Below are 27593 nucleotides of genomic sequence, written 5' to 3'. Positions count from 1 at the left end.
TTCCATATTCATTCTCTAAAGGCTATTCTAATACCTTTCTATCTCCAATTAACACCCCCTTTTGATTCTCTTGATACACTTTCACTTCATATACCTTCTCTAGACTTTACTGCAATCCCATTAATACCAAACCAGTCTCTCTCTCGCTTTCTCTCTTTTGATTCTTTAGAAACACTCCAATTCCATAAACTTTCTCTAGAGTCTATACTTATGCCTTCATTATCTAATTAACTCTTCCATCCACTGTTGATTCTCTTGATGCACTCTTACTTCATACATTTTCTCTAGACTCTACCCCCACTCCTTCTCTCTCTCTCTCTGGATTCTCTTGACGAACTTCTCTTCCAGACACTCTATATCCTATCCCACTCCCTTCACCACCCATCCCACCCTCTCTGCCCGCCCACAACTCACCCATTTGTCAAGGATTGCGGCTCCAAGGAGGAGAACTCTTCCTCCACCTCTCCAATGGTTGGCAACATATTCGAATGCCAATACATATTAAAGTATGCCTCGGAGGGTCCTGGTCCATTGATCAATTCGGGGGGACCCAGTTTCTCGCCATCTTCACAGATATACTCGCGCTCAGCGGCATCCACGTCATCCTGGTCGCCCTCATCCTCGTCGCTGCTGGAGCTCGAATAGCATGTTGTGCTTTGAGTGTCGTCCACAATTTTTGTGCACTTGCCCACGACCAACGGCGGCGGGGATTCTCTGGCCAGATCAGCCGCCTCGGCAGCTGCTGCTGCCAAAAGGGCTGCAATGTCGCGCTGGGGCTTAGGCGACGTGTCCGGCTTTTCGACTGCCTCCTGCTTGTGCACCAGATCGAACAGGCTGGGCAGCTTGTCCTCTTCCTGAGTCTTGCTCTCGTACGTTTGGATCTTGAAGCGTATCTCACGATTGCTCGTGGGTGACGGCGTGTTCATGGGCGTGGCAGGCGGTGTGCCGTTGGTGGACTGCCTGAAGGTCTGCATGCTCAGCTTCGGCTGCTGCTGCGGCGGCGTCGTTGGCAGCGACTGCAGCTTGGGGATTTGCGTCTTCTGCAGCGACTGAACGCGCTCGGGAGGCTTCGGCTTGGGTCCCTTCGGGGAGCGACCAGTGCTGCCATTGCTGCAGATCGAGCTCAGCGACTCTGTGGAGTTAGAGCTGCTCCGCGTGCCACTGTTGAGCAGAACAGGTATAAACGTGCGCTCAGGTGTGGTGCGTGCCGGCGCCTCTGCAGAGTTGGCCCGCTGCAGCGGGGCACGCAGATGTCCTGGGCCGGGACTCATGTCCTTGGACTTGCTGCGATAGAAGCCCAGCTTCAGGTCTGTTTCCGACTTTTGCTTCTGCAGCAGGCGAGGAATGTTGGAGTTGACAGCCAGAGGCGACGTCGGCGACAGGGCGACCATTGATGCTGTCATCGATTTGTTAGCTGGCGGGGATTTCTGCACGGGTGTTGTGACAATGGGTATGCGCGATTTGAGCTGCGGCGACTGTTGCTTAACGGGCTGCAGATGCAGCTTGATCTCGCCCTCGGTCTTGGCGCGCGAGAAGCCCGGACTGACTATGGAGCTCGCGAGCTTGGCCTTGGGTATCTTCGTTTGATCTTTCTTGATCTCCTTCACCGGCTCAGTGGTGGGCGTTGTGGGCGTGTCTGTGGGTATACGAGGCGGCGACACCTCGATGGGCAGCTTGCTGGGCGTGGCGATCTTGCGCGGCATCGGTATAATGGAGCGCTTCTTGGGCTCCACAGTGGCCAGCAGCACGCGCGGCTTGGGCGTTGGCGTGCTCAGCGGACTCTTCAGCTCCACATTTTCGTAGTCATTGACTTTCTCGGTCTTGAATTCAATGTTCTCGTAATTATTGCCCGGTATGATTAGCTTGGGCTGACTCAACGTTTGCTCCAGCTGGAACTCCTCCTCGAGCAGGGTGAACGGCTGCACCAGCTTGGCCAGCTCGGGCCCGTTCAGGCTGCTGGTCAACTCGGTGTCCGATGAGTAATTGGAGCCCATGGAGAGCTTATCGATGACGGTGGATATGGTGCTCGCCGTGTCATCGGACTCAGAGCCCGCTTTCAGGGACTCGGCAAACAGATTGATGTAGTACTCGGCATCCGGCGGCGGTGTCAGCGGCTTCTCCACCACAAGCTGCACTGAGGCCGGCCCCTCCTTGGAGTTCTGTCGCTTCACCAGCTTGCGTGGCGGCACTGGCGGCGGCGGCGGTGGCTGGGCATTGAGTGAAATGGACACCTCCGATTGATGCTCATCCTCGCTGGGCGGCTTCTGGCCGTGGCCGTTGCGCACCACCAGATGTATGGCCACGCTGTCCTTGAGGCAGCGCACGCACTCGATGCGCGTCATTTGCGAGACCTGATGGCCATCGATGCTTTGGATTTCGTCGCCCTCGCGCAAATGGCCCCAACTGGTGGCCACCTTGGCGGCGGGACTGTCGGCGGCGCATGATTGTATGAATAGCTTCTGCACCAGTTCCGTGTTGCGGGTGCCGCCCTGAAATTTAAGGCCAAAGCCTAGGCGTTCGCCTGGCAAACGATAGACGGTTACATGCTCCGCCTCATCTGTTTCTGATTGAATCTGTTGCTGCTGTTGTTGTTGCTGTTGCTGTTGCTGTTGCAGCAACTGTTGCTGTTCGTTGATCGTCAGCACGGTAATAAATGAGGAGTCTTCGGCGACGGAACTTTGCCGTTTGACTAGCTTCTTCAAATGGTTTGTGTCTTTGGTGGACGATGTGGGATCGTCGACTTCAACAACGGTTACGTAATCATCGTCCGTTGCTGCTGTTGGGTTTGTGTCTTTGCTTTGCGACATTGTCGTTGCTGTGGAGGCCATGCTGAGCTGCTAAGCTTTAGGCATGCGGCGCTGTTGATCTTTTAGGTTTGTGCATGCGCTAGATACCCGTTGGTGAATTTCGTGGTTGGTAGTTGCCAGAGCTAAGCTTTTGTGATCTTCGGTTGTGCGGTTGATGTCCCAGCTGAGTTCAGTTGATTGAAATGAAATTTGTGCTGTAAAAGGAAACAAATAAAAAACAAATAATATAAATTAATAAATTAAATTAATTTAAAGGAATTAAAATAATTACAAAAGAATACAAATGTGTATAACAATAATTAAATAAATTTCAATATACAAAAAATTAAACGTTTATAAACTACAATCTTTAATAAAATAAAATATATTTAATAAATAAGAAAATAATTTAACAACAAAAATAAATAGTTATTTGAAAAACAAAAAATATTTATATATAAAAAATAATTTAACAACAAAAATAAATAGTTATTTGAAAAACAAAAAATATTTATATATAAAATCTTAAGAGATATATAAAAAATATATAAATAAAAATATATAAATAAAAATATATAAATAATAAATGAACAAAAATAATCAATGTATATCAGCAGTTAAAAATGCTTACAATATACAAATAAATTTTGTTATAATTAAATTTTTTGACAAGTTTTAGAAAGTCTCGCGAATATTATTTTATACATATATAACAATACATAAAATATTAAATTTAAATTTACTTTCGGCCATGCAAAATATTTCTTTTATGCTAAAAAAAACCGTTTTTATTAATTGACTCGAGTGGAGCTGCTGTGCAGACGTCTTTTGTGAGTCCATTTACTAATAATGCTTTTCATAGTCAAAATACAATTTCAATCATCAAATTGCTTTTGATTTCAAGCTGTCCACGAGTTTAGCCATAACCCGAAAGACAGATAGACAGATGGACAGACTCACAGGCGATTAACTTGCTTCACAGAAACTTTCAAATGCATTTCATTTCGACACCGAAATCCCACAATAAGTTGCCAAAAAACAAACAGAGAAAAAAAACTGTTCCCAGTTAACAACTCTTTTGGCATCTTTCCCACTCTCTCTCCCCCTCGTTGTCTGCCCCAGCTCTGGCCGCAGCAGCCTTCAGCCAAAACTATTTCCTTCCTGCACACGACACAAGACAACAGCAACAACAACAACAAAGAGACAGAAAATGGCAAACTTTTGTTGCTACCGCAACTTCAACTGGGCGAGTGCAAAAAAAAGCAACAACAGCAAAAAAAGCACACTTCAGGCTTACAATTTATGTCAACTTTCTTTTTTATCAAACAAAAAGAAAGAATTAAGGCGAAAATACAACAAAATAAATTCCAAAGATTTTTCAAAGTAACCGCAAAATGTGGCAAGCGACTCCCACACGAAAACTTGCCCAGTCAGTCAGGTGGGTTGGGCCGAAGATGCGCGATTCAACAGATGATTTTTTTTTTTAATGTTGTCTTTGGTTTTGCTTTTTTAAGCAACGGGTTTTTTTTTCTAAACCCCCTCGAAGTTGCAGCGCGTTGCTGCAAGAAAGTTGCCAAGTTGCCAAATCATGTTGCGGTTCTTCTTCTTCTTCCTCGGCTGCTGTTGCTGCTGTTGCTGCTGCCAATGGCACAAATACATTTCGGCATGTCCATCGAAATAACGCATCCCAACGAGCCGGCCAAACAGGTGACCACCGCCAGCACCAGCACCAGCACCACTGACACCACCAGTCCGTGCAGTTCTTAAACTTGTTTCGATCACTTCACTCAATTTCAAATACCCTAACGAGGGCATGACAAATCAAAGCGAGAGCAAAATAATATGAGAGGCTAGAGATAATATTGTCAAAATTGTAAAAATTTAAGTAAAATTTATATATTTAATATGTGTAATATATAAACTTAATAATTTAGGAACAAAATTTTTTAAAATAATAATATATATTTTATATAAATGAAATATAATTATAAAAATGTAAGTTTTCTAAATTATATATTTTTGGCCAACTTCAAAAAATATAAATATATATAAATATAAATACTGGTTAATAATAATAATGGGTTTTCTTAATATTCTATTATAAAATTAAATTAAATTTTTAATTAATGAACTATTTATTAAAAGCTACAATGAATTTCCTATAATAATTTAAATATTTTTATGTACCTGTAGTTATATTTTTTTAACGGGGAATTTTAATTTAGAACACAAACTAAAAATACATATGTATATATATTCACCATAAATAAGTCTAAACTCTGTATAAAGAAAAATAAGCTAGTTTCTAGCAACATGTAACAATTTGGAAATAAAGCATATATTAAATTGAATTAAAAATCATTTTAATTAAATTTTATTATTTTTGAGTACAAATTTAAATTTCCAATTCTTTTATTAATTTAACTAAATCAAGTATTATTTTTGTTAAAAATAAATAATAATAATATGCGACAAATAAAGAATATACATATATATTTCCTTTTTAACATAACAAAAAAATAAAATAAAAGAAAAATAAATAAATCAAATTCGTTGTTTGAAAGAACTCGAAGAAAAAAGATTAAATAAACATCAAAATTCTTACAGTTGAACTACAATGTTTAATTGTTAATTCTACCAAGGGCATAATAAATTTGAAGAAATTTTAAAGATTTTAAATTTTAATACATTTTATTTATTTTTTATAGAAATATTTAACTTTTGGTCTTTATCTACATTCACAGCCAATATTTATAAGCCAATTATGAGCAGAGTATTTAAGTTTCGTTGTGGTTCACGCTGCATCATTCAGGCATGTTGTCTTTTATATTTCTTTTTTGACTTTTCTGGACGCCTCTTTTATAACTGTTGTTTTGGCCAAGTTTGGGGCTGAGACTGAGGCTGACGCTACGACTGAGACTGAAGCTAAGGCTGTGCCCGGTAATTACGAAGCTCAGCTCGCGCTTGCGGCCCGGCCCGGCCCGGCGCGGCTCGGCTCGGCCCCGTACATCACAAATTTGAAATCAGTTTCATTATATAAATTGTTACCTTTAGACGAATGAATGTGGCAGACACGCTTGAAACGTGAGGATTAGCGAGAGAAAGATGCGAGAGAGTGCAGAAAAACGGATCTGATTCGCTTCATTGGCCTCACATTTCTAGAGCTGTGAAATATTTGCTGTTGCAGCGACTTAAATTGGGCTTAAATTGCCACAATTTGTGGCGCATAATGTCAAAGTTAGTTGCAGCATTAAATAACAACAACAACAACAACAGCAGCAAGAGAAAAAAAAAGTAAGCTGCAAGCTATGCAATCGACTTCAATTAGAGTTGGCAAGCAAAAGGCTTCCGATAGACGCTCTCGTCAGCCAACTGTGTTGGCCAATGCATCTTTCTTGGGCGCCCGAACTGTGTCAGCCAGGAAGCCCCGCGACTTTGAGTGGCGTTCCCCAGTTTACAGTTTGTTTGCTTGCCATTGCCGCAACGGCCTCTGCCTCCGCCATATTGCCAGCTAGCTAACTCTGTCTGTCTATCTGTCTCTCTGTCCGTCTGTCTGTCTGTCTCTCCCGTCTCCAGCAACAGCAACAACTGTCCCTGGCCACGTCTGCCGGGCAATCTAACCGTGTTGACTGACGGCTGCCGTCAAGAATTTTGGCGCTACAAAAGCGCATAAATAAAAATTGTTCAGCTCTGTTGACAGTGAGGCAGACTAAAACAACAAAACCAACAGAAACCGAAAAAAGCCATAAAAAAAACTGTTGCAGCCTGTCAACTGTGCCATGGAACGCCATTAGCTAGATGAACCACGCAAAGGAACCAAAAAGGGAAACGTGAAAATTTCACCCGAATTGCAATGGCTCTCAACAATGTTGTAACTTTATTTATCAAAGGGAATTTCGGAGGCATAGAGAAGCGAAAAGGCAGCAAAAGTGAAATGATACAATAATGATTTTATAATGCTAAGAAATATCTATATCATATAAAAGAAAATTATGACATACATTTAAAGATAATCTCTTATATGAATAATCATGTACATACGATAAAATATTAATAATGCAAGGAATATCTATATGATATTTAAGATAATTTTTAATATTGCTAGGAATATCTACATCATATATAGGATAATTATTATCTCTTCTATGAAAGATTATAAACATATGATAAAATATTAATATTGCTAGGAATATCTACATCATAAATAAGATAATTATTATCTGTTCAAAGAAAGATTATAAAGAGATGATAATATATTAAAATGCTTAGATATATCTACATAAATGATATATTAAATCATTATGGTATACATTTATATAGATTATCTATTGTATGCAAGATTATATATAAAATGATATATAAAACAATAGTGATATATGTACATATGTATGCACCTATATAGATTATCCATTATATGACGGATTATATACACAAGATAAAATAGTAATATTTGCTATCTATCTAACAACAAAAGCCAATTACTAAGGGCCTTTCCTTTTTTAGCTGAATAGCATTTTGTTTTAAATTCACTTCATTAGCCTTAAAAACGATGAAACAAATATATATTCTTATATTAATTCTTAACGTGAAAGAGCATTGACTAGAAAATAACCATAGTTTTAAGTCCATGGCTAAGTACGATATAACTTTATGGTATATCTTATATATTTGACTATATGTATATATAGATATTTTGATACTCTACATTAATTATTTCCAATACGGTTATCAAATGTCCATTAAAATACACAAAGCTTAAAGCAAACGGAGTACAGCTAATAAGAAAGCTTTTTAAAGTTAATAAGAAAACCAATTTAAATCAAAGTTTCAATTCGAAATTCTCTCTATGCATTTAAATACGATATAAACTGCTTTGCTTACACACACACACACACATACATACATATGTGCATATTTATTAATAATATAAGTGTGTGTTTTTGTGCATTTCACTTCCTTTTTAATTTCATTAGCAAGTTGAATGCTTGCCCAGCTAAAAAGCCACTTAGCAAAATATGCTTTAAATGCCTTAATTAAAACAATTTATGCAAATTTCAACAGCAGCAATAATAATAACAAAAACTAAGTGCGGTTGAAAACAATGCAACAGCAGCAGCAGCAGCACTATCTGCCCCTCTCGCTCTCTCTCCCTCTCTCCAGCTCACTTGAAAGCAACAGCTACTGCACTGCTTTTACCACTGCTTTGCCGACACTGTGCAAAAATTTCACACCATTTGCGCTATGCAATTGACCAGCGCATAGCAAACTCTCCACACCTGCCACTTCCTTCTCTCCACTCAATGCTCCTCTGCCACTTCCCCTTTTTACCTGCTCCCGCTCTCTCTCCCCCTTCCTTGCTGCTCATTATGTGCGCAGCTTTACGCAAATTATGGGAAACTAACTCGCTAAGTTTTTGCTCTCCTTTTGGTCCGCAACGCTTTGTCTCTTTTGCACCAAGCCAATGTTAATGCTAATTTGTTTTGCCTCAAACTTCCGTTCCCCGTTCGCCTTATTCGCGAATGCATTTTAATTGCACTTTTTCCTGCTGCCGTCAACTAATAACTGGCAATTTATTAAAATGTTTGCGGTTTTGCCAGCAGCAATAGACATTGAGAGAGAGAGCAACACAGAAAGAGAGAGAGAGAGTGGGAAAGGGGACGTTGCATTAAGCACTTTTTGGCACAAGTTTTGTTCACAATTTTGATTAAAGAGCAGGCCTTCGCCTTAGCGTCTCAGCGTCTTGGCCAATGGTCAGCAAGGCGTGAAAATTTCTCTACCCAACTCGCCGGCGATTTATGTGAGAAATATGCTAAAATGCCAAGCGAAGCGTGGCCCAAAGACGCCTACCAAAAAAAGAAATAATCCAAAACTCGACAAAAATCTAATAAAAAACTGCACAAGCAACAAATCTTCACGAACAAAAGAAGAACCAGTTCTAGCATTTTTAGCATTTCAGGTGAACTATAGATGTGCGTGGTATATATATAGCAGAGTCAAAGATTTATATAGGCATGATAAACCAATAGCTGAAAGACTAAACACATTTAAACAATGAACTGAATCAAATTATCGATTGCTGTTGATATTAAGGAAATAGAATTAATCAAGAAGTATATTAGAATAAATACATGCTGCGTATGTTAATAGAATTAGAATTTCAAAAATTTCTTCGTTTATAAAGCTGAACAGATGAACTAAATTAAATTGGCTCTTTGAAAGTTTTCTCTTAGATGGCTAGTTTAGGCTAAAGCTTTCTTACTTTATTTATTTTATTTATTTTTTTTATGAAGAATAGTCATTTTTAACACTGTTTAATATTTTAATAATTCATTAAGCTCTTTCAAGCTTTAGTCATAAAATAACAAAGTCTATTGCCTGGCTGCAAAAAAAACTTTAGCTAATATGACATCAGCAATGCAAAGTAGTCATAAAAATGTTTTTTTTTTTTTGGAACAAATCAAGAATTTCTACACTCCTTTCAACCAAATGAAATTAAAGTCTAACACCTACTCTCTTTTTCTGTTTTAAATTGAATTCAAATTTAATTACACATTTTAATTCGTTTATTCCAATTTTAGATTTCAATTTAAGCTGCCAATATCATTAAAGAATCTGGTCCAATTCTTGTTTACCATATATATTTCAAATACCTTTTCTTTTAGAAATGTTCTTTAGCCATTTAAATGTTTTTGGTCAACAGAAGTTAAGCCAGACTATAAATCAATAATTATTACATTAAAACTTATTAGATAACATTTTTAAACTTTCCTGTTGAAATAAATCCCTAATTATTTAAAAAAAAGTCTTTAAAAACAATGTCTCCGGTAATATACTTATTTGTAATTTAAAAGATCTTAATGAGACATTTTATTTAATTTAATATGATTTTATAATTTTAGCCTATTTTATATTAAAAATTCGATGTTTTCCAAACAAATTATTATATGAGCTAAAATCATTTAATTTATTACAGTTATCACATAGCTTTCAGAGCAACTTCTTTATTTGTAAAGAATGTCTTAAATAATTATATTATTATTAGATTATTAACTTGAGTATTATTCAAAAATATTATTAACAAAAATTAAACTCTTTAACAAATTTACATATATTTACAAGCTTCGAGATTTTACTCAAAATTTTAATAAATGTATTCAATTTTCAAGGAAATTAAACCCGATTAAAGCAAGGGACTGGGATAAGTGTAGAGAACAGCTTACTGCCAGAGAATTGCAGTACAGTGAACAGAGCTACGACGATTGGGAGCGATAAATCGAAGCGAATTAACGAATTAACATGGGCAAAAAGAAGAAGCAAAGCAAACAACAAACAAAGCAGAGAACAGAGAATAATGAGACGACGGCGAGAAGGACGAGAACGAGAACGACGACGCCCCAAACGATTGACGAGGAGACGGGCTGCCTTATGGATATCCTGCACCTGAACTTGCTGCACTTAATCGAGGCTCGGATAGGCCTGCAGCTCCAGCTGGAGACGCAGACGGCCAGAGCACGGCTCATGCTGGCCAAGACGCGAATGCAGCAGGGACGACCCCACTTGACCACCATCACGCGGCTCCCTAGCTCCAGCGCCAGTTCCAGCTTCAGCAGCAGCTTCTCCACGCCCTGCCGCGCACTCTGTCGCCTGCTCGAACAATGCATCGGTTGGTGCAGCTCCTTCAAGCTGCTGCGACACGAGCTGAACCAAAAACTCGGCTTTCTGCGTCCCATCAATCGCATCTTTGGCGCCCTGGTGCCGTACACCTTGCGGCTGGCGAGCGGCAACTGGGAGCACTGTGTGGAGCTGATCGTGCAGAGTGCGAATATCCAGCGAGAACTGCAATCTGTAGTCAAAGCCATTGAGCGATTCAATTGGACGCTGCACAGAAGGGGCTGCGCCTGAGCGTCTTGGGGTAATAAGTTCAAAGTTGATATTATAGGACGTGCCTCTCCTTGCTTCCTTTTTTCCCAGAAGGTCTTTTAAGGAAATGCACTCGTGTGATTATCTGTGTATATACATATGTATAAATAATGTTACTTCTTATATATCTTAAGTTGCTTATAATTGGGTTTCCCTTTCAATCATTTATAAACGTGAGCTGAAGCGTGAGAATTACTCCAGTTTGACCTTGGACAGCTCTCGAGTGAGACTAGCATATTGTAAAAGAAATACCTCTGCGACGATAGACATATTTAAGATTTTATAGAAAAATTTCGAATATATATACATATGTTAAGCTGAATCATTAACATAGGCTAGGCATGTAAGGAAAATAGCTAGGAAGATTACATGAATTTGGTAGCATATAGTATGAATAATGCATTCCTTAAAAATAATACATATTTTTATAAATAAATTAATAGGTATATACTTTTTTCTTTATTAAAAATATTTATATTATATATATTATTATTATTATTATATATTATATAATAATATTATAATACAGTAAATACAATTTTATTCATGCAAAAACATAAGAATATGTGTGTATTCCTATTCTGTTCTCCGAAAGGGAATGTTTGCATTCCTTACTTAAAATCCCAAATATAATACTCAATTATTGCAAAATAATATAGCCAAATACTGAGACAAGCAATATTCAGAAAATATATCCATTTGCATATATTATATATATATTTAAAAAATTTAAAATATTTATAAAAATCGTCCTATGAAAAGGGATTTTCTGCCTAATACAGTGCAACAAAAATTGTTAAAAATATAATAAGCGCACATATCGAAATACGAAAACTAAGATTTTAAACTAAACTTTGAAAACGAAAAATTTAAATATTTATAAAAATTGTTCTGGAGCCTTAATAGTCCAGGTAAAAACTTCAATTTGAGTCCAAAATAATAGATATAGTAAAAGAAAAATTGTAAAAAAATATATTTAGCACACATATCGAAATACGAAAACTAAGATAATGCTTTGATAATACTTATTCGTTCGCGGCTCAGCAGAGTTCCCGATAAAAATGTTAATTGCAGTGCTAAATCTGTAGTGCGCCTATTGCAATGCCCCCAACCAGCACCGCCCCACCCCGCCCCAGTCTGTGCGACTCGTACTTGCAATGCCTTGGCTCATTTGCAGTCTAGTTAAAAATAAAATCAAATGCCAAAGCGGCTGCATTGACAACATTGTCGATTTGGTCAACAATCCCCACGAAGTCTCCTATCTCCACGCTCCCTCTCTACCTCTTCCTTCCTCCTCATGCGACTGTAGCGACTGTAGTCGACAATTATGCGGCATTTTCTTTGGCCGCAGGCAAGAAACGAGTTTGCGAGATATCTTTGTTTGCGCTGCAGTTGCAGTTGCAGTTGCTGCAGTTGCTACAATTGCTGCTGTTGCTGCTGCTGCAGTTGCGGCGAACTACAACAAAATACCAGAAATAACTTGAAAATCCATTAAATCGCTGCAGCGCGACACAGCCATGGCACGGCTGGGCCTGGACTGTGCCTGCTCGCCATTGGGATAGAGATAAACTTTTGTCAACTGGCCCCGATCGAGCGAAAACCTGCGCCAACAACTGATAACAATGTGTCAGCGATTCCACGCTGTCCTTGGCTTCCATTCTGCTGCCCAGCGATGACAATGCCAAAAATGGTCCGTCACGGCCTAACTGCATATTTTTTCGCCAAGTCTCGCAGCCCCATTGATTTTTCAGCGTATGTACGAAAAAGTGAAAGGCCAGCGCAGGTATACCTCATTGACTTGCCGAAATAACCAACGATAACCTGTTTCCACCACTAACAAAAAAGAAGGTAAATAATAAAAAAAAATATTTGCACAGAAATTACTTTATGAAAGTATTTGCTGCTAACCCAGTTGGGGGTGCTGTTGGCCAAAAAGAAAATTTGCATTGGCAAACTTTTGCAGCAGCGCGAACAAGTGCCCAGGGTTAAGGTTAAGGATGAACGTGAATAATTTCCATAACTGTATATATGTATGTAGGGAAAAGTTTAAATTACTTTAAAGCGCTTTCGAATGAATTATAATAAATAAAAGAGTTAGCTGAGACTGGAAGAGACTTTAAAGATTTAGTTTATGAGTAATTTCTATGCATGCCAGAGCATGAAATAATTGCAAGTAAATTTTTATTAAATTTTCTAAAGTTTTTACTCTAAAAAAAAAAAAAGTTGCCATAATTTTATTATTTTAACTTAAGCCAAATAAACTTTTAAACTCATTTTTCTAATATCTAAAATCCCAATAAGAATAATTTTATTAATTTAACTTACAGAGAAATTACATATATAAACGATTCATTTATTTATTACAATAACAGGAATCTCTGGTATTGGCAGCGATCCAGTCCAGGTATCTGCTGACTCTTGTATAGACCCCAGGAGCGTTTGGCTTGGCACAGCCGTAGCCGAAGGAGACGACGCCAGCTAAACGGAAGATGCGATCCGGCACTATGAGTGGACCGCCGCTGTCGCCCTACAAACGAAATGGAGCCAAGATAAAATCAAATTCAAGTCAAATGGGAAGCTAAGCTCTGTAGGCAGCCCACCTGGCAGGCATCCCGGCCACCTGTCTGCACGTAGCCGGCGCATAGCATCGTGTCCACGATCATGGTCTTGTAGGAGGTGGCCCGGCACTGGGCGTTCGTGATGATGGGCACCGTGGTCTCCTGCAGCACGCTCGAGGTGACGCCGCCCTCGTCGCTCAGCCCCCAGCCGGCGACAATGGCCTTTTGGTAGTCAAACGACTGGAATCGATTGGTGGGCAGGCAGACGGGTCGCATCCGCTTCATCAGCGGCACGGGCGCGTCCAGGCGCAGCAGCGCAATGTCATGCACCAGGCTAACCGGATCATAGCCCAGATGGGCATGCGCAAACGCCACGGCGCGCGTTATGCCCAGGTGCGTGGAGCTGCGATCCAGCTGGAGCAGCCGCACCGAGACGCCCGACATGTCCATCTCATGCACACAATGCGCAGCGGTCAGCACATAGCGATCGTTGATCAAAGTGCCGCCGCAGAAGAGCTCCGCACCGCGCAACATCTGAGCTATCCACGGGTACTTGTTGGTGCGCACCTGAGTGCCGCCCACAATGCGATCGGCATTGGGCACGCCGCAGGCTGCAAGCAATCGAGGCACAGGGATAGAGGCAGGCACAGACCGACTCGATTCTCGCTCGGATACTCACTGCAATTGGCGCAACGGTTGACGCGAATGGCCTTGGCATCGCTGTCGCTGTCGAAAGGCTGGCCACTGGGCGGGGCAGCGGCTGCGGCCGAACTGGAGCCCAGCACACTTGACAAGATTTGTTGCTTCTGCTGCTCGATTAGATCATCGATGTAATCCGCTTGCGCGCCGGGCGGCGGTGCAGAGCTATTCCCTAGCAGAGCCGGCTGCCGAGCTGGCTTGTTATAGAAGTAACCACGAAACGGTGGCTCATAGGCATAGCCAGAAGCTAAACCATAGAGGCAGCAGCAGCAGCAGAGGCTGAGCAGATAGAGAAAGATGTTCGACTCGGATTTCATCTTGAGCACCGCACGAACCACAAGCCCAGAGTCAACTGTTTGCAAATGTAGCCAACTTAACGGTTCTTATAGGCCATGGCCAGGCAGCACATACACATATATACATTTGGTATATCTGTTCTTAATGATACTGCCATTAAAACGCCAATCAATACTTTTTTTTATCATCTATATTTTAGCATAATTTGCACATTAGTTTTTGGATCCACTCAAAAGCCCTCGGACCCTGCCTGACCCAATTGGCAATGCCATAAAATCTTAAGCCCATTTGTCAATTAAGCTGTTTACGATCTCAACAAAAAGCCATTGTTGACAGCTCCAAGTGGTTCGGTTCGGTTTCGGTTCATATCAAAAGTTTATGTTAATGGTATTTTTTCTTATTTTTCTACTTTCTATTTAAAAACTATTTTTGCTCATCAGTTTTATGCTTGTTTCGCAAGATTTATAAGTTTATAGAGAATTCGTTTGAAATTCGCCTGACCCACTAAAGAAACTTCATAATGATCGTAAATCATTTCGATTACATTGACCCAAATATGACAAAGTTCTTGCAGCTAGAAACAAAGCAGCTAATAAAAAAGTTTTGCACATATGAAATTTCAATAATTCTAGCTACAATCAATAGCGGAGCTAAGCGCAAAAGCAAAATGGTTTCGTTTTAGCATAGAATTATATAAGGAGTGCAGAAGATGATGATGATAAGAGATTATATAAAGATGAGAAGGAATTTTAAACGTACGGCAATAGGGTTTTGGCTTAGAGTTAATACTTAAGTAAGGGAAATTGGGATTATAATATATATTATATAATATGTTATTATGTATATTAAATAAGTTTAAATTATTATATATCATAATCAAAAAAGATTATACACATTCTGAGCATATAATTATATTTCGGAATTGCGGAAATAAATTAAATTTATTTCATTAACTAAATATTTGTCTAGAACTAATTGCTTGATTTGTCTTAGTCATTTAAGAAAAACTTCATAGACAATATGAAACGTATTCAAATATTTTTACATATTCAAATAAGTTTACATTAAATGAAATTATGTTAACACAAAAATAATAAATTATTAATTAATTAATTAATTACATTGCTAAAAAAAATAAGCCAACTATTTAAATAAATAAAAATATCTCACATTAAATTTATTTTATTTATCTAAATTATAAATTTAAATGGTGAAATAAATTAAGATTGGAATTTTATTAATTTAAATAAAGCTTAAATACTGATTAGCTTTGTAGTCAAGCTAAGACTGTGTTTGCACTAAATTTTCATGGTATAAATATTGCATGATATACTTACATAAAATATTATTATAAATCTAATATTCATATTATATAGAAATATTTCTTATTAATTTTTTATGAATATTGCATTAAATTTTCATGGTATAAATATTGCACGATATACTTACATAAAATAGTATTTAAAATTAAACCAGTTTTGAAGCTCACCTGCAAAATTAAAAAGAACAAATTAATATTTTATATCAGAAATAATTTTAGGTGTAATTGATAAAGCTATGATTATTTGTAGTAGTTATGTCTACTATAATAATTTTATATTCTGGAAAAAAGTGTTAAAAGTCATAACCAATTTTCTGTTGGTATTATCCATCCGAGAATGAGTTCATGTGCAGTTGCTTTAAGTTAGGGAACTTTATATATGTACAAGACTTAATCTAACTTATACATAGATTCATCTTCCATATGGAATTAAATTCAATAAAATTATATATACTCAGTATATATGCATGTAAAACCCTAAATTAGATCACAAACTCAAACTTTCGCCATGCTTCAATTGCCATTAGTCAGATTTATTTTGTTATGCAGCCAATCACATTTAAATCCCTGCTTAGTCTACTTAGACGCTTTTCTTCTCGTTATTTCCATAAACTAGTTTCATACGCCAAACATTCGCAGCTCTAGACTTAGGGAGAGAAACGAAAAAACTAAAATTAAAACGGAAGCGCCAAAGCCAACGCCCCAGCAAATCAAAGAAAGTCAAACTAAATTCCCATACGGAAACAATAAAAAAAGAACTTAAGGTTTTTATTTTCTACCCAATGAAAGTAAAATAACAGCAAACGCCTTCTTCTGAAATTAAACTATAATCAAAATGCTAACAAGACGTCTATCAAAAAATAAAAATTATTCTAGTGATCGTTAAGAGAAAATAGAAAGTAAAAAGAACGCGGCACAAATCGAAAATTGGGTCAAACTAATGAAGCCGCAGATAAAGGCGCATAATCGAAAGACGAGAAGAAAAACGAGATATATACACGAGTGTATGAGATGCCCGCCCAAAAAGCCAAGTGCGGGGAAGCCCTGCACGACACGCATGTAAATCGTTTGGGCCAAGAGCAGCTGCGACGGCTGCTGATAATCTCTTGTCTTGTTTAGCCAACAACAAGGGCTCAAGCTACAGCCGAAACCAAAGCGAACAACACAAGCGAATGACACAAGGTGCACAGACAGACACACACATACACACACAGAGAGAGACAGCGGCCAGGTAGTCCAGGTGAAAGAGCGTAGTATTTGGGTTAGGAACGAAGCGAACGGCCAGACCTGGCCAGCCAGCTCTCGCCTCTAGATAGATAAATAACAAACAATTCAATGGATGATGAGACAAAACCACGAACGGACAGCTTCCATAGAGTCTAGAAGTGGGGGGCTCTGGCTTTTGCAGAAAGAAAGTCTTAATTTGTTATTTATATGCGTTCCGCTAGAATCAATGGAAGAAAGTTCTGCAGCATCCCAAAAAGCAAAGCAACAACAACAACGAACAGAACTCGTTTTGCTGCGAGAGACGAGCTGTTGCTCTTGAAGTCGTTTCTCTTTCAGAACGAAAGACTTAGGCAACAAACTTGAGTCGCCCATTGAGAAAGACTTGAGCGGAAAACCAGTAACTTGAGTGGAAGAGCCGTCTCTGTGGTCTCTAGAAAACCATCGCCCGGCTATTTATGGCCACCTCGACATGCTGAGCCGTGGCTGGCGCTGTGTGTTCCACTTGCCGCAAACTGGGTCAGCGCACAGAGCTGCAGAGCAGCAGAGATGCAGCCAAAGAACAAGTGGATGCTGTGCGCTTATGTCTGCAAATGAACAATCAACGCGACGAGTCTCAGACGGACATGCATTAAGGCCGTCGCAGTCGCCATCGCCGTCACCGTCACCTTCGTAGACATGTTATTCTTGTTGCATTTGTGTTGCATGCTTGCTATGCGCTGCTGTGTCCGACAAATTTGTTAGCAATTATCGCATTTTTGTTGCTGGCTGCAATTTATTTGCTACTTGGCTGCGATTTTGCCCCCTCTCAAATTTTTTCTTTGCGCTGATCTTTCTTTAATGTTGTAAGTCAAAAATTTGATTGTCACTTGAGCTGCGCTCAGCTGGGCTCAGGCAAGCACACACACACTTGTTGCAACTTTCTCAGGCTTCATTAAGTTTCACTTCAGCATTTTTGTTGTTGCTGTTGTTTGCTTTGGATTTTTTCAGCAACTATTTTGAGTATGGCACGATTTTGTTTATGACACGAAATTGTTTATGGCGTTGTTTGCCATTTGTTAATGAGTTTTGCTCATCGTGCATTGCATTTTAATTAAATTGAATCGTAGAGCCGGCGTTCGCAACGAGCCATGCGTGCGCTCAACATATTAGACGAATATAATTGAAGATTTATTTATTTATGTTTAAACTATTAAAAAAGTATTAGCTGCACTTAAGATATGCAGCTAAGTAATTTTCTTGCTTTTGTGGAAGATTAATCAAATCAAACGAATTGAAATTTTGTTTACTTAATGTGTTTAAAATTGTTAGTTAAAGTTTTTTTTTTTTTTTTGCAATTTTTTGACCGGTTTTAAAAGGTATTTCTTGTGATATACAGTGAAAGTTATATTGCAAAATTATTCATGTTTTTGACTAACAAATAATAATTTGAAAAAATAATAATTTATTATTCCAAAATTATTCATGTTTTTGGCTAACAAATAACATAAATTATTAACAAAATAAAAATTTTTTATTATTTGTTTTTTTAATGTAGGCGTCTGATTTTCCACCTTTTTTAACAGGCTGGATTATTTTTAAAAATTAATTTAAATTGTTATGATTTAAAATTGCTGAAGCCACATTATTTAATTATTTTAATGAAATTATTATTTTTTTTCTGAAATATAAACTAATTCTTTCAGTAAAAAAAAATATAATTTATATATATTTAAAAAATATATATGTATATGGTAATATTATTATTATTAGGTATTACAACATTTTTTAAAATTGTTAAATATATTTAAGTTTTGAATTAAATTATTATTATTATATATTATTACTATTATTATGATAACAATTTTTAACAAAATAATAATTTATAATTTTTTTTTTTGTAGGCATCTGATTTTCCACCTTTTTTAACAGGCTGGATTATTTTTAAAAATTAATTTAAATAGTTATGAATCAATATTACTAAAGCCACATTATTTAATTATTTTAATGAAATTATTATTTTTTTTCTGAAATATAAACTAATTCTTTTGCACGCAATTTAGCCAATTTTAGCCTTCCATTTAAAGGCAATTTAACATTTTGCTTTTGAACAAATCTATTCAAATTTGTATATAGTATACTCCAACTGGTTTAACATAATTAATTCCCACACAAAGTTAAAGTGAGTAGACAAAGTGCGGCTCAAAAGCTGTCCGAGTCAAGTTCGTTGTCCAAGTCATTCGTTTGGCAGCATCGAAAACATGACTCAATATAAATCATATGAGTATAAAAATAACTGCGTCTATATATGCAGACTGGGCCACCTTCAACTTCGTTTGACATTTGAAAGTAAGCAACAACAACAACAAGCCGCAACGAATGACACTTGAAGAAAAATATGCAAAGCAACAAAGGCAAAAAAAAAAGTCGAAAAATGTAATAAAACGAAAACTAGTTTGCCAATTGAGAAATAACAAAAGCAACAACAGCAAAATTCACTCTCAATTTTTTTAAAACTCTTCATTTGTTTATGCGCGCAAAAGCTGCACAGAAAGCAAAAACTGTAAATAACACGAAAAAGCAACAAAAACGGGAGGGAAAACAATACAAGTAAGAATGAGTGTTAACGACTGCAGAATACTTATTCATGGGGAATATCTGTACACTCGATTTAATTTATATTTTCCCATCTCAAGTCCCTGTGAGTTCAATACCTGTGTAAAGGTTTGCATTCATACGAACAGCACGACGGACATTGCACAAAAACCAATATACTCATTTCATTTTAATCGAAAATGAAGCGTAACTGTTTAGGTTTGTTGCTTTGGTCAGAGACTTGCGAAGCGCATTGACATCTATACCGCTCCATTTACGGTTCTCGTATTACCCGGCGCAGCGCAACGCGTCGCTTCGTCCAACGCCTTTTGTGGGTTCTATTTGGCCTGGTTCGGGTCTGCTCCGCTCTTTTGTCAGTTGTTGCTGTGCACTGGGCGCCTTTTGTATGCGCCACACGCAACCGTGCGGTGAGGTAATTAATAAGCCACCAAACCAATTGAAAATTGAGCGTTGACTCTCGCACCGGGCATACCAAGTAGCGCTTGTAACGCTCCCCCAACCCACTGTATTTTTTTTTCTTTTTTGTCAGTTACGATCCAAACAATATACGATTACGTACAGTGCGAATACGTGTGAGTTACTGACCATACGCAAGACGAGTTTCGGTTGGGCTTTTGTAGGGCTTCGCGTCTCTCATTTTGTGCAAAAGCGATATGGTTCACAAACGTTCAAGGGAAGTGCAATATTCTGGCAAGTCTTTTTTCAATGATCTTTTACGAAAATTTAAATGATTTAGACTCAAAGCAGTTATAAAACGGAATACTAAGCCTTGGGATAAATATTTATCTTAAATTCCCAATAATTATTTGGCACAAATTATATTTTATAGTTTTACTTTACGCTGTTCCGGGTTCACAAAGCAGCTATAGATTTTGGTTAAGGTCAATGAATACTTATAACAATAATTAAAGTATAATTTTCGTCTACTTGTCTTTAGAGAACATTAAGAACATTTCGAAGTTTTGATATTTGGGTTACCTATATAATAATGAATGCTGTATTTGTATTTCTTATTCACTGATTGCCCATACCTACATTAGATGTACAAAAAATATTGTATAAACATGAATATGACAAGGAATTGTCCAATATTTAAGTTCCTTAATAATATACATTACATAAAATGAATAATTTATTGAAAATTATAAATAAAATAAACAACACTTATAAATATTGAAGTAATTGTTGGTATGAGAATCACAGAGAAGTGTATTAAAGACACAACAACATAAAGATTTTAAATAGAAACTAAGCTACATTAGTAGGTCTCGCTCAGTAATCATTCATGAGCAAATTAAATTCATAAGTACTCATAATGATGACAATTACAAATAGGTGCATTCCTTGCTCTTCTTAAAAAAAATTGTACATTAGTTTTATACTTTTATATTTTTAACTATGAGAATTTCTGTATTAATGATGGCAAGGAAATGAGCTTCAATTGCATTCATAATCGTGAGAAGCGCATAGAAGGGCATTCCGTATATACAACAAAGGTGAAATGTACAGTTGTTAAGCAAAATGAATGGCACATCATATAAATATTCAAAAATGCACAATTATGAGAATCACAGAGAAGTGTATTCCATATTTATAGAGCAGAATCATAAAGTAGGAAATTCGACATTTAAGACTACAACAAAATGCATATTAGCTATTCATTATGATTGCTCGTAATCATGAGAATCACAGAGAAGGCTACTGCGCTAGGAAGTGTACATAATTTGTCGCAGTGAGAATTACATAGAAAGGGTATTCCACAAGGAAATGCACATCAATTGGTCCGCATCCAAATACAGTTATGCGACGCATTCTCCCCGTCATCGCGCTCAATGGTCAGTTAAGAACGTACTGCTCTCTAAGTTGGTCGCGCCAAATTAGCTGCAAGCGAGCACAATGGATTCGCTCGCCAGCTGATGATTGCCATAACTGTTTGCCAGCTTTGGACTGTAACTCATTGTTGTTCCCATTCGCATTGGCCATACCCATTGTTTGTCGTCGCCGTCGCCTGGCCCACTCAAAGTGTCCATTCATGCCACATATCGCCAGTGTGCTGGGGGTAGGGGTAGCGGGGCGCAACTAATCGGTTGGCGCTCTCATTAGCAGGCACCACATTTCCGCAGATACTTAGCGTACGAAACGGTCGCACGCCTAACCGTAAATCCCTATTGACCCGCATTTAAGTGCAATAAACGAACGCGCTTAGACCTGTTGAAGTTGGCGAAAAGGGCCGACAATAGGCTTAACCAAAGCAGGCTGATGTATGCAAGCTTTACCCATTGAACAGCACTGTGGGGTATAATGCATGTTAATATGCTTTTGTGACGGACAGCAGAGAGCAGTTATTAGGCCAAGTTAATTTATGCGATTCAGTTAATTAAAAACTGTTATAAATTGTGCGAGACTTAGACTGGCTAGAAATGGAACTAAAGTATACAAACTATAGATATTGAAATGGAGGTATAAGACTCGAAGAAATATATAAATGAAACCCTATATATTAAATGTTATGTAGTAGCGAAAATATAAATAAATAAAATAATAAATAAATAAATATGTGAATCGAGCATGGAACGAGTAAAACAGTTTGATTACTAATGCCTTATTTATATATGTACGTATATATTTAGTGCTATTTCCAAGTATTGCTTTGCCTCGTTGACTTAAGTTATCAAATTTCTGGTATTACTTATACACTTTATTAATTTGTTGGGTGATATAACTGTGTTTACAGAGCAACTTTTAGTTTTGTAGCCCTGGCAAGCGCCCGCTTTTGTCATAAACAATTTAATCCGCTTTTTGTCATTATTTTATTGCATATGTTTAAAATAAAGTGTATAAAATCGTGTATCTACTCTAGCTAGGAAGTTCGATTCGTCATCTTTATTTAAAGTTTTCCATTTATAAGTGCTGTATACAGGGTATATCTTATTTTATAAAATATATAACTTCTACAGGTCTTCAGTTGGTCTGTCTTTCGTTTCGTCTTATATTTTTTTAAATATTTACATATTTTTATATAACTTATTTTCCCATTACTCTTACAAATACTTAAGAAAACTCATCTTATTCTATTATTGTATATGCATGTACAAATTACAGCATATCTACTGTACAAAGAAGTTTATTGTCTAACTCATAATGCATATTCGTATATTATTTCTCTTGGGTTAAAATCTTTCATAAACTGTAAGCAGACTTATTTTGTCTCACATATAAACTATTCCCAACTTTATTTTACAGGGTATCCGATACTCCTCCGCTTGCGTCAAAAGCACTCTTACTTGTCTATTTCGATTTTTGGCTTTTCTGCTTGTTGCGCACTTGCAATTGGCCTTTTCTTTAGCTGCAATTTCAATTTGCACACATTTTGTTTGTTGCTTGATGTTGTTGTTGCTTTTGTTGTTGTTGTTGTTGCTGTTACTGGCAGCAGTGAGTTATTTCTTGTTGTTGTTATTGTTTTTGCTTGACTGAAACTTGTTTATGGTTTGCGCTCCTACAAGAATGTGTGGCCATAGCGCAAAACTGGGTTAAAATAGTTAGACAAGCGGCCAACAGGCGGTCGCCTTATCTTGTTGTTGTTGTTATTGTTGTTGTTGTTGCTTTTGCCGGTTGCCGACTGAAGTTGCAGTTTGCCGTTTAAAGCTGATTGCACAGCCCGCTGCATGGTCTCGATGCCACAGCAGCAACAAAACGGCATATGCTTTAAACGCAACTGTTTTTTTGCGTTATTAACACCGTTTTTAGCCAATTGCAACGAGTTTGCCCAAAAGGCCCCAAATCGAAACATTTTTTGCATACGCTCTTGGAGTTTTTCAAAAGTGTTTTTCCCTTACATTCGTCTGTCTAAGTAGTGCTTCGATTGATTACAACACACGTTTGCTAAATGCAGCAAAGCTATTAACAAACTGGAAAAAAAGACGAAGCTATTTGCCAATTATTGAAGACTCGCATGTATGGAGCAGACCTGAACATTTAGGAAAGGCTTCATAACTATTGATAGATGATATTGATGATGACAAAGTATATATAAATGCACTTTGAACATATATATTTAAAGCTTAGCTCATAAATACAATACAAGTAAAATAATATAATATAAATAATACAAGATAATATAATAATCTATAAATGTATATTTTTTTCAATTTATTGCTTATTCATTTCCAGTGTAAGCATTCGGCTTACATATTTTTTCATAAACCAAGCCCTAAAACAAATTATTTATCCACCTAAGCGAGAGCCAAGCCTAATCTCAATTTTCATAAAAAAAACGATTGTGCTAGCAAAGTTTATTCGAAAGATGGCGCTACAAAGCATAAAATTAATATAAAAAATATTTATACTAAATACATATATAAAAGTAGTATATCTATTATAAGATATTTATAAACTTATATAGCAAATGTTTCCACAATAAATGAAAATAAATAAATATATAGCGCACCTTCTATATGAAAACACATGAGATTTACAGCATTTTCAGTGAAATAGGTGCGCATCCATAAAATATACAGAAAAATAATAAAATTATAAAGCAATTTGTCATGTATAAATAATTAAGTAAATAAATAAAAATAGTTATTTATTAATAAACAAAAATTGATAAATTAAACAAAAAAATAGTATAAATAAATAAAAAAAAAATTAATAAATTATAAATAATTATATTAATTATATTAAATTATAATAATTATATTAAATAAATTATAAAATTATATATATGTACATAACTATAAGCAAATGAAAAAAAAAAACATACATAAATCATCACAGCTTCTTTTTTGTTTTGACTTAAATAAAAACACAGTAAAAATAAAAACAACCTAAACAACATAATATATCTTTTCGCCCCAAATATAATATTAAGTAATAAAATTCAAATATTAAATATTTGCAGTTTGACGCTGTTTAACATAGAGTATTCTATATAATATATGAGGATGACGGTATTATCATTTCTTTTTAATATTATTTTCAAAACTAACGTGTTTTACTATTTAAAAAAAAAATAATAATAATAATACTGATAATAATAACAAAAAAAATATAAAAATGATTATTTTCAAAACTAACGTGTTTTACTATTAAAAAAAATAATAATAGTAATAATACTGATAATAATAACAAAAAAGAAAAACTAACACCTTTATACATATATAAAAATATTATTTCTAAATATAAATCTTGGTTTAAGCTGCTAACACTCAAAGTCCATAAAACAGTTGCCTCAACTGACAACTCGCATAAATAATTTTTATAACAGAGCTAAACAACTAAATTAGTTAAACAAACTGTTGTTTCTTTTTTTTTTTGTTCTGTAAATAATTAACTTGTGCCAATCTCTGACAATATTTGTGCCACTCTTAAGAAATATGACACATTTCGAGAACATCATCAATCTATGGCTTTGTGTTGTTGTTGTCTTTTTGCTGTGGCGCCAAGTTCACTGACCCCGCCGCACAGTAGTCCAGTACGGCTTTTCTTTTGCGGCCTGCTGATGATGGGCTCAACACTTGTTGTCCAACAGTAGTTCGCTTGGCTTTTGCTGTTGGCTTTGGCTTTGGTTTTGGTTTTCTTCACAAACACCCCTTTGGCTATTATTTACACGCTGTCATCCGCGCATTTCTCCATGTCATGATCCGAGAGACTAACTCGTAGAACGCGTACTCTAACTAACTACGTGTGCCAGAGACCTTAACCACTGAATGGCATTCAGTCAGTATGTAGCCCGCAGACGTTTATAATTACGTATTATATTAACTTTATACCTTTATACATTTTATACCAGCTGCTTTCCTCCTGCTCATTTACACTTCTGCCTCTAAGTACTTTGGCTGTCTAACTGCATCTAATGTCTTCTTTTCTTATACCCTTACTAAAGGGTATTCAAATTTTGAATGCTTTCTTAAATTCAATGACATTCAAAAAACGAAAAGTAAATACAATAAAGTATTTGTTGACTATGTGCAAATATTGTTGGACTAAAGATGGAGAATAAATAAATTCTTTGCCTGAAAAAAATGTTTGCAAATATCTAAAGACAGTTAACTGCCTATATACGCATACATATATCTTGCATATTTACATAATTTAATTAGGCTCTTAATAATATTCTATATCTAAGACTTTTATTGTGGGTTTACCTAATACTTTGACGTATATAAAAAATAAATAATTTCATATTTAATATACTTAAAATATTTATAAAATTAAGGAAGGTATATCTTTTCCATAAATAAAATTTAAAATAAATTATTTTACTAATTGCAAAAAAATGTTTATGCATTAGTAAGATTAGTAATACTTAATTATAAGTTTAATAACAAATATACATATAATTTTTTAAGTACCTAATTAATATTTTTTTATAGATTAGAATCATTTTTTATATTAATTAAATATTTTGTTTTTTTTTTTTATACGCCTGTCTATATAAATATTTATATATTGACTATAAACATACAAAAAAATATGTAAATAAATAAAATTACAATTAAATACTTTAAGATATTAAAAAAATTTTAAGCAAACTTTATTAAAGAGGCTTTCTGATCTAGCTCTAAGTTCCAGCTGACTCTACAGATTTCTTTGAAAAAAAACGAGCCAAGTTTTAAAACGTAAAAGTAACAATTGTAATCACTTTTTAAAAGTCAACTAACTGAAATCAGTTCCATTTGCCCTGCACACAAGTATATTTCATTGCAGTTCACACGACTTCACTTAGGTCGTATATCATATATAGAATAGAGTATGCCGTTGTCGACATTGTTGGTGGCCATTGTTTCTAGTAATTCCTGACCCTTTTGACTGTTTACTTTGGCTGCGCTCTCTTTTGTGCTTTCTGCTTCATTTTCACACATAAAAAACGCATAAAAAATGTTTCTTTGTCATTAAAAAGTCAAATTTATTATAGTTTCCAGAACGAGAGACGGGTTTGGCTCGCTTTTGCGCTCTAGGTGAAATTTTTAACGGTTCACAAGAACATCTCGAAACGGTACTAATAGAATAAGAATAAGAAGATGAAGCAGAATAAGAATAAGAAAAACATGCGTGACCTGCGGCTCAAGAAAAATCATATTGATAAATTTGAGATGCTTTTTCGCCCTAATGAGTTAATAATTAATATTTGTTCAATAATGCGTTAAAAGCTGACGAAGAAGTGATGAATGCGTTTTTCATCCACAGACGACACAATTATCAATGCCTAATAATAGACCCGAAAAAAGCGCGTTAATTTTTAATGATAATTAAGATTTTAGGCATAGCTCAGGGTCATATGCGATAGACAGACGATACGGTAGTATTTGATAATAGATGAGAGCAGCAGAAAGCTGATGAATGTGGGCTTGACTTTGGAAATGATCTTTGGGCAATCGTGAGTCGTGATGAAAAGAGTTTTGCATTTTATATCTACAATAGGCAATCAAGGACTAGTGTTGAAAGAAGATCTATCTGAATTATATAAATTTTATGATACCCATGTATACTCTACATCATATAAAAACTATGAGCTTTGAAGCATATATGTATATAATATTAATATATAGTCTATCTGTGAATAATCCATATAGCTTTTATAGATCTTTATGAACTCTAACCATACTAAGTCTTTTCAGTAAACAATATATATTTTAATCATGTGTAGACAGTTAGACTGTATATACTTCAAGAGCTTGGTCTCACAGCTTCAATATACGATATACAATATACGATATACAATAGACGATATACAATATACGATATACAATATACGATATACAATATACGATACACAATTTACGATACACAATATACGATATACAATATACGATATACAATATACGATATACAATATACAATATACGATGTACAATATACGATATACAATATACGATACACAATATACGATGTACAATATACGATATACAATATACGATGTACAATATACGATATACAATATACGATATACAATATACGATATACAATATACGATATACAATACACGATATACAATCGACCACATGTAATATTTCTACTATTTCCATTTCTAGCCTTTGTATACATCTCTCGTTGGGCTATAAGTAACGGCTATATATTATAAATAAGTATAATCCATTAATAAACTCTATAAACTTCCTTTCTTCGCATACATACATATATCCGCACTTCAACTCTACCTACTCTAGCTCATCTTTTCATGCTTATTAAAAA

At 36.1% G+C, this 27593-nt stretch overlaps 3 protein-coding genes across 4 annotated transcripts in view; 1 reads left to right on the top strand and 2 right to left on the bottom strand.

The window, feature by feature from the left end:
* Positions 1–27593, bottom strand: part of bbg (PDZ domain-containing protein big bang) — a 268523-nt gene that overhangs the window by 235910 nt on the left and 5020 nt on the right. For both annotated transcript variants that reach the window (XR_016196692.1, XM_089259489.1), the window contains exon 3: positions 415–3001. Coding sequence is in view for 1 of the 2 variants with exons in the window: in XM_089259489.1 (XP_089115615.1) it covers positions 415–2828 (2414 nt within the window). In the remaining variant the exon portion in view is untranslated. The remainder of the gene's footprint in view (positions 1–414; positions 3002–27593) is intronic.
* On the top strand, positions 9846–10903 carry LOC108651835 (uncharacterized). Its single transcript, XM_018101739.3, has one exon. The coding sequence runs from the start codon at positions 10083–10085 to the stop codon at positions 10686–10688; it is 606 nt and encodes a 201-aa protein (XP_017957228.1). The 5' UTR covers positions 9846–10082; the 3' UTR covers positions 10689–10903.
* On the bottom strand, positions 12980–14353 carry LOC108650261 (trypsin-1). The gene is made up of 3 exons (XM_018099380.3): positions 13944–14353; positions 13307–13875; positions 12980–13233 (listed from the first exon to the last, which is right to left on the bottom strand). Exons 1-3 carry the CDS (start codon positions 14278–14280, stop codon positions 13060–13062), a joined length of 1080 nt encoding a protein of 359 aa, XP_017954869.1. The 5' UTR covers positions 14281–14353; the 3' UTR covers positions 12980–13059.

The sequence above is a fragment of the Drosophila navojoa genome, chromosome 4 (assembly GCF_054131105.1).
Source record: "Drosophila navojoa isolate 15081-1374.11 chromosome 4, UAZ_NAV_1.0, whole genome shotgun sequence".
In the NCBI taxonomy this organism is placed as follows: Eukaryota; Metazoa; Arthropoda; class Insecta; order Diptera; family Drosophilidae; genus Drosophila; species Drosophila navojoa.
Note: the sequence above shows the minus strand (reverse complement) of the source record. Positions and strands in the feature narration are given on the sequence as shown.

Excerpts from the sequence above, each read along its gene's own strand:
- LOC108651835 (XM_018101739.3), top strand. The coding sequence starts at position 10,083 with ATGGGCAAAAAGAAGAAGCAAAGCAAACAACAAACAAAGCAGAGAACA.
- LOC108650261 (XM_018099380.3), bottom strand. The coding sequence starts at position 14,280 with ATGAAATCCGAGTCGAACATCTTTCTCTATCTGCTCAGCCTCTGCTGC. Across the intron at positions 13,876-13,943 it reads CAACCGTTGCGCCAATTGCA|CCTGCGGCGTGCCCAATGCC; the intron begins GTGAGTATCCGA and ends GATTGCTTGCAG. Across the intron at positions 13,234-13,306 it reads GTGGCCGGGATGCCTGCCAG|GGCGACAGCGGCGGTCCACT; the intron begins GTGGGCTGCCTA and ends TTTCGTTTGTAG.